The sequence below is a fragment of the Apis cerana genome, linkage group LG14 (assembly GCF_029169275.1).
Source record: "Apis cerana isolate GH-2021 linkage group LG14, AcerK_1.0, whole genome shotgun sequence".
Lineage (NCBI taxonomy): Eukaryota > Metazoa > Arthropoda > Insecta > Hymenoptera > Apidae > Apis > Apis cerana.
Window position 1 is genome coordinate 9,450,177 of NC_083865.1, and position 15,246 is coordinate 9,465,422.

Sequence of the window (15,246 nt, forward strand, 5' to 3'; positions counted from 1 at the left end):
AATTAAACTGCTTGGATAGGAAAATGGGGAAACACGATCGTTTATGGCTCTCTCCAACGACACTACGTTCCATTTACGTTCCGTGCGAAGATTTTTCTTTCTTTCTTTTTTTTTTTTTTTCCATTTTACTGCGAACAAACGTCGAATACATTAAGGATTAAATCCTAAGAGAGAAAGAGCTTTCAGCCGTCGTTGGATGGGATTTACCAAATGGATATATCCCGACGTATCCTGTTTCAATCCAATCCGGATCTTATTTTCCTAGATTTCATTTTAAATCCAATATTCCCTTCGAGAATGCTTCTTAACGGCACCCGCGAGACGCTGGGTTGAGACTGGCTGACCAAGAGGAATAATTTGATATATACCTATACATATATATATATATGTAAGCTCGAGCGTCGAATACCGATACGCTAATTAGAAATATCGACGCGTTCCATTCACTTTCGCCCCGATGAAAATGAAGAGGACCCCGTCGATTCGAAAGCAACGAAAGTAAGATTCTCTTTTCTGTTCGGAGGAGATGCATGTCGTGGATGCTCGTTCACCAGGGTGATCGAACCGAATCGTTCGCCTTTCGACTCGGATCAATCGAATTTATCTTCGCATCTGTCTGTCGAGACAATGCCTCCTCGGTATCGATTAGAAAGTAGATAATATTCACGACACGACTGTGTGTGTGTGTATATGTGATACGCTCGAGTGTAACGACGCTCGTATCTTTCCATCCATGCGTGTTTGCGGTCGTAAAATCGTAACGAAATCGATGACGACCGGTCTCTCGATTAATAAGTTGTTGTACGGATAAATTAAACGGTGACGGAATAAACACACGGTGAACGATCAAAATGGATTTATTTCGTATTTGTCCTCTTCTGATCAATCTTATTTACCTTAAATCGATTTAGCAGTTTAACTTTCACCACTTTGCGTTTCCAAGTTCGTTATCAATTTTATTTTTAGTGATATTTGTTAGCGTACAGTTTCTCTCCGAGTATCTTCTCAGAACTTTTCACAAATCTCTCCATCCCATTGCGTAATTTTAAAATTCTTCGATTCTTCGGATCCGTATTACGCGTTTGCGATTCTCTATTCGATTCCTTTTAGAAACGGAATATATATATATATATTGCGAATACGAACGAGAAGATTTTTTCCAAGATTCGAGAATCGAGGATTGAAGAACGAGAGAGAGAGAGAGATTAGAAGAGATATTAAGAGGACAGCGGTTGGCAGATTAAACGGCAAGGTCTTTAAACGATCGCTTAATCCTATTTGAGACCTACTTTTGAGCCGACCCGAAGGAGAAAGTAAGAGGAGCAGTGTAAGAGAGGAGGTGACGGTCGCGTGCTTGAGAAAGTAAAGTCTCGTTTACACGTAAGAGGCAAGTGTTGTGCGAGTGTTTTTTTTACGGAGACGGTACACACGTTACGAAGGAATAGAATCGCGATTACCACATTTTAATTTTCTTGAAATTTGTAGGTCAGCTTCCTTCCTCTCCCCTCCTTCTTTCTTCTCTTCTTCCTTTCTTTTTTAATTTCAATCTCGAAAGCGGATCGCACGTCGCGATAATATTCAACACGACGGGCTCATACCTCGTGCGTAATTGTTTCTTTGAACGGCACGCGGATGTCATCGAGTCTCTTTCTTTCCTTTTCTTTCTTCGACGAAAGAGAGAGAAGAGTGTGGAGTGAAACGTGGGTAAATTTCGCCATTTTTCGGAATCATTTCGTATAGAGGGAACTGGACGTAGACAACTTGGAAGGAATTTTAACCGATTTGTTATTTTACATGGGATTTTCATTTCGAATGATTGCCAATATTTACGCGTAACGTTACGCGTGTCCTTGTGCGTAGCTATAAAATAATAATACGAATAAAGACGAAACAATTCTCGTGTGTACGTTCATTACGCTTTCCCTCCTTAATCCGAGCTCAACGTTGAATCGTTGCACGCAACCTGAAAAAAGGAACGTAACTTTCCGTTACTATCTCTCTCTCTCCACCGTTAAACTATGTAAACAAACTATGTAACTTTCGATCGATCAAGCTTTTCAGACAATCGATGCATCGATTAAATTCAACGCGCGTTGAAATGCAAATCGAATATAATATTACTGCAACGATATATTAGTGACATCATTCCGTTCTTTCCGTGATGTTACCCCAAAACGTGACGATCACGATCACTTTCCCTTTCGAATTTCCAACCTTTGACCGCTTCTCTCTCTCTCTCTCTAACTAAAATTATAAGAATTATTTGGAAAACGATAGGATCGATTCGACGAAATAGAGAAATAGATAGGGACAAAACGGCTCGTTAAAAGATCTATTTGTTGAACGAGATGTTAGAATCGTGGATCTACGTCAAAATTTGTGAGCATTTGTGAAACGTGGCGTGTACAAATGATCGCATTTAGCGGCGCGCCTTTTCAATCGAACTGCTACAACTTTTCACCCGATACAAATGGACGATTTATCATTACGCGATAGCATTACGGTTACCGCAATTACACGGAGATTGTTCCTTCCTGCGATGATTCCGTTGTATGCAACGCAACGTCAATGTTTCGTTACATTCCTCCGGATATGTTCCTGTGAATGGGATATACAAATCACCGATTTTACGAGCCCATCAACGAGCTTATAGTTCTGCCGGAAAATTCAAATCAATTTTGTTTAATCATCGAGTCTATTCTGTATTCGAGATATTCGTCACGATTTGGAAAAATGGTATTCGATATATATATATATTTTTCTTTTTTTCTTGCTCGCAAGAGATTTATAAACGTTTGTCCGTGGGATGGAAACATTAGACTTTCCAGTTCACGGAGAAAGTTATGCATTAACGGGTCCGTAGCCGGCGCACCGCACACTCGTCCAGATAGATGAATAACGCGCAACGATGATCCGAGCGAGGAGCGTTGCTTCTGCCAGGGGCTTCGACCTAGTTTCTTTTTTTCTTCTTCTTTCCCTATTGAACGCGTGTTGCGTTCGATCAAACCAACCTCTCGTTAAGATATTTCGCATTAGAATTTGAACATGATAAATCTCTCGAGCGAAAATCGAGGAGAGATTCTTCTTTCATCAGAAATCCGTGGAAAACTCGGAGCTCTAGGGTCATTAGGAAGCTTCCAAGGTATATACGCGAATTCCCTGGGAGCAATTAGAGGGAATTGGTTTTTCGAAAAAGAAATTCGATTGTTCTTCTTTTTCTAAGCGAAGAATATTAAATCAAAGAAATAAACTTGATCTCGAAAACTCTCTCTGTTATTATTCAATTATTTCAACGATCCAATTCCTGATCCAATACCTGATCGTCCCTAGTTCCATTAATTCGGTGATATAACGAATGTGTATATCGAAAATCTAGCAAGCAAGGGAAGATACTCTCCAAATTTTGAGTAAACGATGGAAAGACCATTTTATCGATCCTATTATTTCTTCGATGGATAATGGAGAGAGATGTCGCGATGTGGTGCAACACTACTGTTTCGAATTTTATCTAGAGATCAACCAATCTAAATTCACGACTTCGACTCACGAGGAACAGCTCTTAGTTTACTCATCGATACGCTCCCTCGTAACACGCGACAATCTCGTCTCCCCTCGGATGTTTTTCTGTTTTAGAGTTGGAAATGATCGGAGGCTAAGTAGGTGGACTCCATCGAATAATTGGAGAAGGCAGTAGCCTCTCTTCTTGACGAACGAAAGTAAGGGAAGCGTGTTGAAGAAAGTTTGAAAAGTTCGAAGAAAGAAGCATTTATTTGAATTACAAAGAAAATAGATGATTCTTTGAGCTGTTCTATTCTCGACTAGAAAAAGCAAAAAAGAGCGGCTTTTTTTCTTTTCGATGAAAAATATTGTTTCATCGAACGATGCATACTGGTGGAATGGAATCAATGCGATCGAGAGAAGAATCATCGAATAACACGAATTCCCCCACGAATACCTTTTGGATCCTTGAGCGGACGCGTCATCAAAACGGATGTGAACGTTTCGAGAGTGTTGCGCGAGAAAATATTTACACCAGGATATTACGCGAGCAGAAATGACGTGTTATATATATACGCAAGCCTCTGAATAAACGAGCTTCGATTCGTGATTCGACGATGAAACAACAAAATTCCATATAGATCGCAAACACACTCGACACGTCGCCTCGATCTTCGAGATCCAAATTAAAAATCGTTTTTCCTTTCGCGATTGCTCACTCGCTACATACTGGTATATACACGAGAGATCATAGAACACGAAAGCAAGATACGTGGCTCCAACTTTCTCAAAACTAGATTTCTCGAGTATCGAGACGATGACGACGATGAGACGGGTGATTTTGGATCTCGAGAGATTTAGGAGGCGGAGAATCGTCGAAAACGTTTCCCCTCTTCCGTCCACTTTCTCCTCTCTTTTGTAGAAATAATAATTCGTCGATATAATAACGGATTCTTCTAACTTATTTTATTTTAACCGTCTTTTTCCTGATTTAAATCGAATCTCGATCGAATGCAATTACTACGCGGAACAATGCGTTATGAGAATTTTAGCAAGTTTAACGCTACGTCCAAGGAGTTGACTTTTCAATTCCTCGTACTCTTCTTCTTCTTCTTCTCGATTTCTTAAAGGGAGAGAACCTTCCTTCTACTGGTTTTCATATACGCTCTCATACGAGCTCGTTGATCGATCGATTTTCTCTTCTCTTCGTGCTCCTTCGTGTTCCAAGGCACAATGGTCGACGTTTATTTTTTTTTTCTTTTCTCCAGAATTAATGGTCCAAAGTTAATTGCCCGGAATTACTTCCTAACCGCCTCACGGAACGAGCAAACCGCTGTAAAATCACCGTCGAAACGAAGAAAGGAAGAAAGGTTCGGGATTGCACGATTGACGATTGCGAAGGACGATTTGGAAATCGAGTTCAGGTTAGAAAAGAAGAAGAAGAAGAAGAAGTTGCGTTCTCTTTGAAGTCGAATTATAAATATTACACGGTGCGTCTGATAGTTTCGAATTTCAAGCGAGAAAATCGAAGAAAATTCTCCCGTCTAACGAGAGGAGAAGATTGGGAAGATCGTTTAATCGCGCGTCTCGTTTATTTATGCCGTTGTCAATTTAACTGAGAAACTTTCCCACCCGCGCGACTCGAAACTTTCTTCTCACGTGTATCTCCTCCTCTTCGAGAGGAGCAGATCCCTTAAGAGGCGGCAAAACGTGCATTATTCCAACATTTCCAATTCCTCCAACTTTTCTTCCACCCTCTCTCACCTCCCTTTAAAAAAAAAACCAACAATTCTCTAGCTGAAAAGTCTAGTCGAAGCTTCGGTCTCGAGAGTTTAGAACGCAAGAGTCGCACGCGAGGGAGAAGAGGAAAGGACGAAATCGTGTCCCTTGGATCGATCGATCGATCGAATTTTCCCGTTCGAGCGAGCAGAGAGAAGAGTCGAGCAGCCGGTGTGCGATCTGGTGGGGAGACACGCGAGAGAGTTTTACGTACCGAAATGAAACTACTCGGCGGAGAAAGTGAGAGCCGACGTAGCGGACGGGCTGGGTAACGACGAGCAGGCGACCGGGGCCCCTCGAGACGAGAGGATAGACATGGTGCAGGCCCTCCATCGTGTGGATCTTCCTTCCTCCTCGGAGAGATCCTCGGTTAGATCGTGATCAATCGTGGAAAAAAGTGGAGAGAAACAAAAGTGGGAGGAAAACGAGCGTTGAAAAAGTGAATCGAATTCGTCCAATTTTTACTCAGATTTTTTAATCGTGTTTGTTTTTGTTTCCCCCCCTTCCCCGAACGAACTCGAAAAGTTCGACTTTTGTCGTTGGAAAAAGTAAAGGAGGAAAAGAAAAAAGAAGAAAGAAAGAAAGAAACAAGAAGTAAGAAAGTGTGAAGATGTAGATAACGGTGTGAAGAAGCATGAAGCCGATATTCTTGGGTGACCAATGTGGTGGAATGTCGGAAGGGTACAGGTCTTAGGTCGATTCTGTATAGGCAATAATCGCGATAAATAGATGAAGGGTGTCGCGATATATCAGTGAGAAGGATTGTGTTATGGTGGTGAGGACCGTTCAGGATAGACGTGGAAGAAAAAGAGGAGGAAGAAGAAGAAGAAGAAGAAGAGAGGGTGGAGAAGGTGGAGCGGGTTTCTTTTGAGGAACCGCTTCTTGGAAGAGAGAGAGAGGGAGAGAAAAGGGAGAAGAAGGAAGAAAGGAGGAAGAGCGAAGAAGACGGAGGATTGGAGGAACGAGATCGGGCTTGATTTGACAGATTGGTGAGTAAAGAAGAAGAAAAAGAAAAGAAAAGAAAAAAAAAATACGGACCTTCGTCAGAGAAATTTTTCTTTTTTTCAAATCTCGGCGGGATCTCTTCTCGGACAGGCAATTTGGAGAATATTTTTTAATTAGATTCTCTCGTTTTAGAAGATTAGAAATTTGAGACTTTTTTCCCTTCCCTTCCGCGAGAGATCTTTTCCCGAGATTTTTTTTTAAATTTAATGCACGGAAAGCGATAACGAAGAGCGAGGCTTGCACAGAGTTGCTGTTATACGAGGTCGAGGCGAGCAATGGGGGAATAATAAGGAGCGGGTAGAAAATTACAAGCTACATCGTTCATTCGAGTCGATGCGTTGGAAATTGTAATACAATAGCCGCGCGATGGCCATCGGAAAAATTGAGTGAAAGTGAGAAGGTCTGGATCAGCTTTTGAAAGAAAGCTGTATCACCTGTATTCACCGAGCAAAACGTGCACCAAACGTAAACGAAGCTAGTGTTCTCGATCGAACGAGGCAGGCTATTACCCAAATTGAACGAATCCGTGGCGATTTAAATTTCCACGGATGGAAAATTAATGGATGTAATTCGATGTAATTTAACGGGATTGGATTATCGCTCGATCACGCGTGTCCACGCGAAATTGTCGAATAATCGAAAGTATGGTTGGTTCGTTTTCATTTTGAGCAGAGAAAGAGTGATCGAAGAAGAAGAAATTTCGTGGGGGGAAGTAAACTCGTAATATCATTATTAATAATTAATCGTGACGGGGAAAGAAACGAATGTTCGTAGATGTTGGCGTTTCAACAGAGAGATTACAAGAGAGAAAATTTCTCGCCGACGAATTGGCAATGGGTATCGAAATATTCAACTTTCCGATCTCGTAGCGAGTGAAAGTACTTCCGTTCTTTTCCAAAAGGAGACGAGCAAAGGGGACGAGCATTAAGGATGCACGGTTCGGTACCGTTCTACCGATTGCCTAAACACCACTCCCCGTTTACGTAACACCACTCCCCGACACAAGTTTGAGGAGAAACGCGCGACAACCCACGAAACGTGCCCTTCCGTCTAATATCGTTTCTTTTCTTCGTGAAATCGTCAACGTACGCGCTCTTCTTTCTCCCGTAATTAAAACACGAGAGCTTCGAGAGAGTGTTATATCAAAGATTTTCTATCCACATTGAATAACAAGCGAGATAAATTACAGATTGGCAAAACGATAATATACGAATATTCGATCGACGATTCGCGTCTGTTCGACACACTTTTTCTTCGTTTCCAACTCTCGGCCTTGGCTGGGATTACTCCGTTTACGAGGGAATTAATTTCTCCTAGAAAGTAACAATGCAGATCGTTCCGCGATCGTTTCGCCATTGCAATCGTTTCGTTTCGTTTCGTTTCGTTTCGTCGCGGGGGGGAGAGAGAGAGAGAGAGAAGATCGTCGAGATCTGCAAGAAATTTTTGAATCGAGAGGGCGGGCGTGACGGAGGGAAGAGGGAAGGATTCGTTACACAATGGAAAGTGTTGGCCGCGTGAAAAGGGGTATCTCGCGAACTAGACCGCGAACGAGCGTACTTCTTTTCAAGGCCACGAAGAAAGAGCACAACTTTGCCCGCGTTCGGATTTCTTCGAACCGGTTTCCTTCGAGGAAAGGGGCGCGCAACCCGCTGCGCGCGTTAAAGGACCGATCAAGGTCGCCGTTTCTCGATCGAAAAATCAGACGAAGGGGGGGAAAAAAACTATCGCGAGCTCGCCGTCACCATTTCCAGAGATTCGAGATCCCTCCTCCTCCATTCCATCGTTCGCTTTCTTTCCGATCAAGTTCCGATCGTTAATCGACTCGGTCTTCGCGCCGCCCCCTCGCGGAAATCGATCGAGCCAACACGAACAGTGAGAAACGAGATTGATCATCGATGATCGTGATTATCCCGAAGGAAGGACGGTCGAAAATGCGTGGAAGAAAACGGGGCCGGACGGATCGGACGAAAACAAAATTTCACGCGCGTGCTCCTCTTATTTTGGCCTTTTTCTTTTTCCTTTTTTTCTTTCCCTCCGTTCGCTTTCGGCGAAAGTAAAACGGCGCCTGTGCGCGCTGCAGAGAAAGTAATGGATCGCGCTCTTAATGTCGGTTCACACGGAATTTGGGATGTCGGGGACCGGTGTGTGGCGCCAATCGGCAGCCACCGGCCACCACCTCGCCGCGCCAACGGACGACGAGGGAGAACGAGAGAACGCGAGAGTGGAAAGAGAGGAAACGTGGAGGGGCTTTCTCGAACAGCTGGGGAACGAAACCACTACGACAATTATGCGTGCGGTGCGTACAACACCGTGCACGCGAGAGAAGAAACTCTCGAGCTCGAGGTACTTTCGAGCATCGGCGATACCGCCAACCTCCTAGTCGTGGCAAGGTGAAAGTTCGCGTAAATCGCCTCGATCTATCCTCCCTTCGTTTTCCCTCGAATCCTCCATTTTCCTAAATTACCATTTCCAAGTAGGGGTCGTCGAAACAACGGTTATAAAATCGATAAACGGGTAAAGATGAATAATGCCGAGCCGAGCTGTTGCTCGAGAGAAGGAGAAAAAAAAAAGAACAGCTTTCGTCCTCTCTCGACGCACCAAGATGGCAAGGTCGGCCAATTTTCTCTTCCTTAACGGAGAACGAAGCCCCGGTAGAGAAGGAAACAAGTAAAACAACAATTAAAATACGTCAGCGGATCAAACTAGCTTTAAATCCAGTCAGAGACTGGTTTATTTCCTTTTCTACCGGGTTTCACTTTTCTTGTTATCATTCTCTCCCTCTCTTTCTATCTGTCTCGCGTATCTAACTCGCTTCCCCGCGGGTCGTTCGTTGACGAGATTTAAAAAAAAAAAAAAGAAAAAAAATTGTCGCCTCTCCGCAGTTACGAGCTTACTCCCAATCTCTGTAACGAATGGTCACGTTTCGTCGATTAGATCGTTCCAATGAGCAAGATCGAGATCGTTGCTATCTGAAAGGAGGGATGGGAGAGGAAAAAGATGGCTCGTAACTTCCGGCGGAGCGGGTGGCAGCGTGAACATGAACTTCACACTGCCGTGAGTGCAAGAAGCGCACTTTCACTTCTACACGGCAGAGCCAATGACCTACTAACACCATCGAACCGTTCGCTCCGCCACTCCACCGTGTTATTCCGGCAAGGACGTTCTACATCGATTGTTTCGATACGTTCAATTATCCTTTCTACGAAAAAAAAAAAAAAAAAGAAAAGGAAGAAAAGGAAAGAAAAGATCGCAATCGCTTTCTTAAACTTTGCTGAACTCCCTTCATCCCATTTCTCATCTAATCATTGCGAAATCATCCTCCAATTACAGCGTTCATGACGATTCTTTTCTTCCTCCTGCTTCGTCTTCATCCTCATTCCTTCCTCCCTTCTTCCTTCCTCTTCCCCGTCCATTGATTCATCAACGACAATGGGAAGGCCGACCCTCCCGATTTCGGCCTTCCCGATTTTTAAATCGCCCATTACGAAACGGAGTGACAAGTACCGTTACGCGGTTAAATTGTCCTGAACGTGGCTCGACCGGTGATTAAAGCAATACGACGCCGTTGCCCAATCCAATATAAAATTCCCGCCCCCGCGTTTTCACTCCTCCTCGATCACCAACGATAACTGACCAACCGGAGGATGCTGCAACGGGGACGAGTCCCCTTGGGTTATTAATCGACGCGTTTCGTTTCCTTCTTCAGAGGCCTGGCCCTCTTTTTACTTTCACCCGTTACGGGCCGCGACGACGTGACGCAAACGACGTACAATCCGCCCCGAACAATTCTCCAATCTCTTCTTTTCTCGAGCAGATCGAATCCCTTTCGACCGAGTCGAAGGAAAAAGAATATTCGAGAATTCGGCGTTCCTTTTCGGATTCGTTTGGACGAGACGAGGCACGAATGATCGCGTGTAATGCAACTGGAATTGGCTTCGAAAAAAGAAGAAAAGGATTCGTGTCGAAGAGGACCCTTGTGGAGGAGCTGCGTGTTTTCCGTGGCTCGTTAACCTCGATCAGGATAGGTTTATTCTTTAGAAAATTGATTCCAGCGATCGGCCGAATCGAGACGGAACAGATTGGTCGGGGAGACACGCGAGCCTCGAAGATCGGAGAGAAAATCTCAGAAGAAATTCGTGGCGCGGATTCTAAGAAATAAAGAACGATCGATCGTTCTTTAAGAAGAAGATGAAAAAGGAGAAAAAGAATTCGATCCTTAAAATTATTCTCGTTGTGCAAAAAAAAAAAAACAAAGAATGGAATCGATCACGACACCTTTTGATTTCTCTCTCTCTCTCTCTCTGTCTCTCTCTCTTTGTCGAGGACTGTTTGCTCTTTCGTCACGTTTTATCTCGACCACTTTACACCACGATATGCCTTGCCATGCCTTGCTATACCCGAAAGATATCGTATCAAATGTTTAACAATTTGCACAAGTTAATTGAAAGAGGCTATCGGCGAAATAAAGTGGCGAGATAAGTTTGGAAAGAGAACCCGTTCCGTCCGAGGGATAAATTGAATTCAGACACTTTGCGCGTTTTAAGCTCAAATTCGCTCGTTGTATAATATACACGAAAGACGAGACGAAAGAAATGAGTTTCGAAAAGCTGATATATTTAAATACCGACCGACGCAAATTTTCTTACAATTATCTTTCGATCGATCCTCGAAATCTCTTTTAAAAAAATCTCCTTATCCCTATCTGCAATTTGCATTTCCAGCCAAATGATGGATGCGGTCAGATCGTGCCAATGGATACTAATAGGAGTACTCCTCGTCATCTCGTCGAATCGTGCCAGTATTCGTGCCGGATCGATATCGGGATCGAGCCTGGGCAAATCGAAGACGATCTTCGATCCCGGCTACATGGAGGGACGTAGCAACGACGGGAATCGAACCGAGTTAACCCTTAGTTCGCCTCGTAGACGCCGATACGTCCGGTTTCCAACCGGCCCAGCCGGTTATCTGTTCGAGGGTGGCGGTCCCCCGATAGGGAGGAACATAGGTTTGCACCCCGGAGTACGTTTCCCGTCGTGGAGGCAGCACAAATCGGTCTGGAGGAGTCCCATCTCGGAGTACAACAGGCCTGTGATGGGCCATCGCACGCCACGCTTGATATTCCGCGACAATGACTTTCCACCCCCGGTGGGCGGCAGTGCACCCTCCTCGTTCTTTCAACAGTCCAACCACTTGCCGGATTTCGAGGATGACGCGAGAGGTAAGAGTAGCGTACGCACGTAGCATTAGGCGAGAACGAGAGGCTCCACGATCGAGAGTCCGGTTAAGGGAAACGAGATCTACGAGATTGAGAATTAAAGTTAGATCTATAAATTGTTTCGAGTGAGGGTTTTTAACCCCTCTGTTAATCTTCTTGTCGTTTTCTTCCGTTCGCTCGTAGATATTTTTTATTCTTCTTCTTTTTTTTACCTTTTCGTTATTAAGAAATCGAATTATTGTTTCAGATCATCGAAAGCAAACGCTCGACGATTATCCTAGGTTAGAGTCAGGTAGGTTTTTTCCCCGTGATCGACACAGAGATCGATGGAGCGATCGTACCTGTTCAAAACCCGTTTCGCACGGCCGTTTTCCGGTATTTCGTTAATCCGTTAACGAGCGTAATCGATAGCTAACGCGTTACATCACGTTTCCACGGATATAAGTGCTAATCGGATAACTGTAAATTAACCAGACTCCGCGCGCAATATCCCAAGTGTCGCAACTATTGTGACACTGGACCCGTTTCCGTCGCGATTTCCGCCTATACGCAAGTTACGAAAGAAACGTTCGTTCCTTCCTGTTGCTTTTACGATTTCTATTAAATCGCATCGCGATCGTATCGGCGACAAAATTTTCAAAATTGATTGCCCAATACTTTTCAACTCGTCTCACTTTCGCGAAAGTGTCCCGAAGTTAGGCTTGGAGTAATCGGATCGTCGGTTTTTTTCCGGACGTTGTTTTGAAAAAGAAGAAAGAAAGAAACGGGGCAAAGCCGTGTACCGTTGTGGTTTTATTTCTTTGTTTCGGTTTCCGGGAGAGGAGGCGCGGATGGAAGAAAAAGTGGAAGAAAAAACAGTTTGCCCTGTTTTGTGCAGAGCCGCGTCAACAAAAAAGACCGCTGTGGAAGGGTGACGATACGTTGTGCGGTGACGGACGAAGCTGCGAATTTTTTCTAATGTGCTGGATGTCCGCTGGCCTTTTGGACGGCAGTTGCGGCGGCATCATGTTCGCTTGTTGTCAGAGGAGAGAGCCGAAAGGCAGCTCCTCCGACTATAACCTGATTGAGGCACCTAGAGATCAGTCTCAGCCGCTTTCGTTGGATACTTACACGGAGACAGTCAACGACGATCGTAAGTCCTTCCTACAGAAAGCATGCCATCCGATTCTTGCACTAGCATGATCACCTCTTTCTCTCTCTTTCTCTTCTCTTTTTAGACGAGACGAGTTTTATCTCTTTTCTACACTTCTTTTTCCCATTCTCTTTCTCGTTTTTACTTCTCGACCCGAATCCTATTTCTTCCTTCGCCGTTTCTTATCTTCGATTTCTCTTTTACTCTTACTTTCTTTTTTTTTTTTTTTGTTTTCCTTTGTTTTTCTACGAAACGTTACACTTGCACTTTCCTCGGCATGTCGAAACGTTCTTTGCCTGCAAATTACTCGTCTCTTTAGCACTTGCACTTTCCTCGGCGTGTCATCGAGAACCTTCACTTTCTCTGTTCGCACCTTCCAAACCACGAGGGAACCAACCTCATTTTCTCGTATCTCCCTTTCGATTCGCGAACGAATCTTGCACGCGACGAAGCTATCGTTCGCCTTCCTCCCTCCGATTAATTAATTCTTCTTGCCTCGGTTCTTCGCCTATCTCGCATGCTCATCGCGGTAAACAACGATGAATCCGTTCTGCATGCACCGGTCTTCGACTCGCGTTCTCCTGTCACGCGAGTCCTCCACGTTTCGCATCCACTTCCGGTTTTTGCCCAACTCGCGAGAAAACGATCCTCCGTCTCCCTTCGCCCCTCCCTCGAATTACGATCTCGAATTCGAAAGAAACGGAAAATTCGTCCTCCTTTCGTTCAAGTTCACGCTTTCCAATCTTTTTTTTTTTTCTTCTTCTTCTTCTCAACTCGTCAAATAATCGAATTACTCCAAGTCTAACTCGGCCCAACGGTGTTAACTCGACGACCAATCAGACTTTGACCGGACGAAACCACGTCGTTACAAGAATTATATTACACCCGATTACTAACTCTTGGAGAAATTATCCGCGAACGAACGAATCGACGATAAGGACATCCTCGTACCTACTTAACGAGGATTAAAACGAGGTGTCCACATCCTTGTATGTAATTACAGGCTGCGGAATACCTGCCTCGAAGCAGACCGCGCAGAGAAGGATCGTGGGAGGTGACGACGCCGGGTTCGGCAGTTTTCCATGGCAGGTCAGATTTTCATCGATCGATCGCCGTCACGTTTGCGCGATTTCTTATTTTCTTTTTTTTAATAAACGGAGAAAACGTTCTACTCTTTCCTCAGGCGTACATACGAATCGGATCGAGCCGATGCGGAGGCACCCTCGTTAATCGATTCCACGTCGTGACCGCTGGCCACTGCGTAGCCAAGTAAGTCCAAAGTCTCTCCATCCTCTCTAAATTTCATCCCTTCAATTTATCCTTGTTCAGGGCGTCTGCGCGTCAAGTCCAGGTGACCCTCGGCGATTACGTCGTCAACTCGGCGAGCGAGACGCTGCCCGCTTACACGTTCGGGGTCAGGGAGATACGCGTTCATCCTTACTTCAAGTTCACGCCTCAGGCTGACAGGTGGGGTGGAACGATTAGCTGGAACGGGATAAAACGGGAAAGAAAGGAAGAAAGAATTTCCCTCCATTTTTCAGATTCGACGTGGCCGTTCTCAGATTGGATCGACCGGTACATTACATGCCTCACATAGCGCCGATTTGTTTGCCCGAGAAGAACGAGGATTTTTTGGGCCAGTATGGTTGGGCCGCTGGATGGGGCGCTTTGCAGGCTGGTAAATACGATTTATATCTCTGCGCTCGAATATTGTCATATCATTCGTTGAAAAAACTAACAGGATCGAGGCTACGGCCCAAGACCCTTCAAGCTGTGGACGTGCCCGTGATAGATAATCGTATATGCGAGAGGTGGCACCGATCCAATGGGATCAACGTGGTGATTTACGACGAGATGATGTGCGCCGGTTACCGCGGAGGTGGGAAGGACTCGTGCCAAGTAAGTCGGCGGTTGGGGTCGAGTCGAGTCGATATTTTTCTTCCCTTTGCTCGTTCGTAGGGCGACAGCGGTGGGCCACTGATGCTGGAGAAGACGGGGCGATGGTACTTGATCGGCATCGTCTCGGCGGGTTACTCGTGCGCGCAGCCGGGCCAGCCAGGAATCTACCATCGCGTTGCGAAAACGGTCGACTGGATAACGTACGTCATCAACTCGTAGCGGAAGGAAAAAACGGGATGATCGAAAGGGATAGAGAATCGTTCTCTCTGTAAAAGCTTTGCATGAAACAAAGTTTACAACGTTACCACCGAGGATCATACAGGAATGTGTAACCGAGAAACTTGGATTCGACTCCCGCGCTCGAGAAACAACTGTGACGTCTTGCGAACAGATTGCGATTGTTAAAAGTCAGGGACAGAAGTTGGTCCAAGTTTTCGAAGTTTGGAAAGACTCGTTTGTTCTGTCGTGCGATCCGTTTCCAACGTATAACTCTTTTTCGAAACGAACGAAACGAAAGGCGATGCCGTGTACGACACTCTTACATCGATTTAATCGAGTCCTTTGCGGTAAGAATATCTCTTATCTTTCGGCAAACGTAACGGCGATGTGAAATTATATCATGTTTGTAAATTGAGCGCGCGTGAATTCGCGCTTAATAAAACGTTTCGTTTTTATTTTACTCGTTTGTTTTCACTCCTGAGGGATGGAGGGAGGGGAG

The 15,246-nt window shown here is 44.8% G+C and overlaps 1 protein-coding gene across 2 annotated transcripts; it reads left to right on the forward strand.

Moving 5' to 3' along the window:
• The first annotated feature begins 4,746 nt into the window (after nucleotides 1–4,746).
• Nucleotides 4,747–15,207, forward strand: LOC108003702 (serine protease 42-like). Of its 2 annotated transcripts, XM_062084682.1 has the most exons (10): nucleotides 4,747–6,266; nucleotides 11,004–11,500; nucleotides 11,745–11,789; nucleotides 12,375–12,629; nucleotides 13,633–13,718; nucleotides 13,813–13,898; nucleotides 13,959–14,096; nucleotides 14,171–14,307; nucleotides 14,371–14,528; nucleotides 14,589–15,207. In XM_062084682.1, the coding sequence occupies exons 2-10, from the start codon at nucleotides 11,008–11,010 to the stop codon at nucleotides 14,745–14,747; spliced, it is 1,557 nt and encodes a 518-aa protein (XP_061940666.1). In that variant the 5' UTR covers nucleotides 4,747–6,266; nucleotides 11,004–11,007; the 3' UTR covers nucleotides 14,748–15,207. The 2 variants fall into 2 exon arrangements, with proteins under 2 accessions (XP_061940666.1, XP_061940667.1); XM_062084683.1 differs by lacking the exon at nucleotides 12,375–12,629.
• Nucleotides 15,208–15,246: the final 39 nt, after the last annotated feature.

Coding starts and splice junctions, on each gene's coding strand:
- LOC108003702 (XM_062084682.1), top strand. CDS start 11,008: ATGATGGATGCGGTCAGATCGTGCCAATGGATACTAATAGGAGTACTC. Junction 14,097..14,170: donor TTCACGCCTCAGGCTGACAG/GTGGGGTGGAAC, acceptor TCCATTTTTCAG/ATTCGACGTGGCCGTTCTCA. Junction 14,529..14,588: donor GTGGGAAGGACTCGTGCCAA/GTAAGTCGGCGG, acceptor GCTCGTTCGTAG/GGCGACAGCGGTGGGCCACT.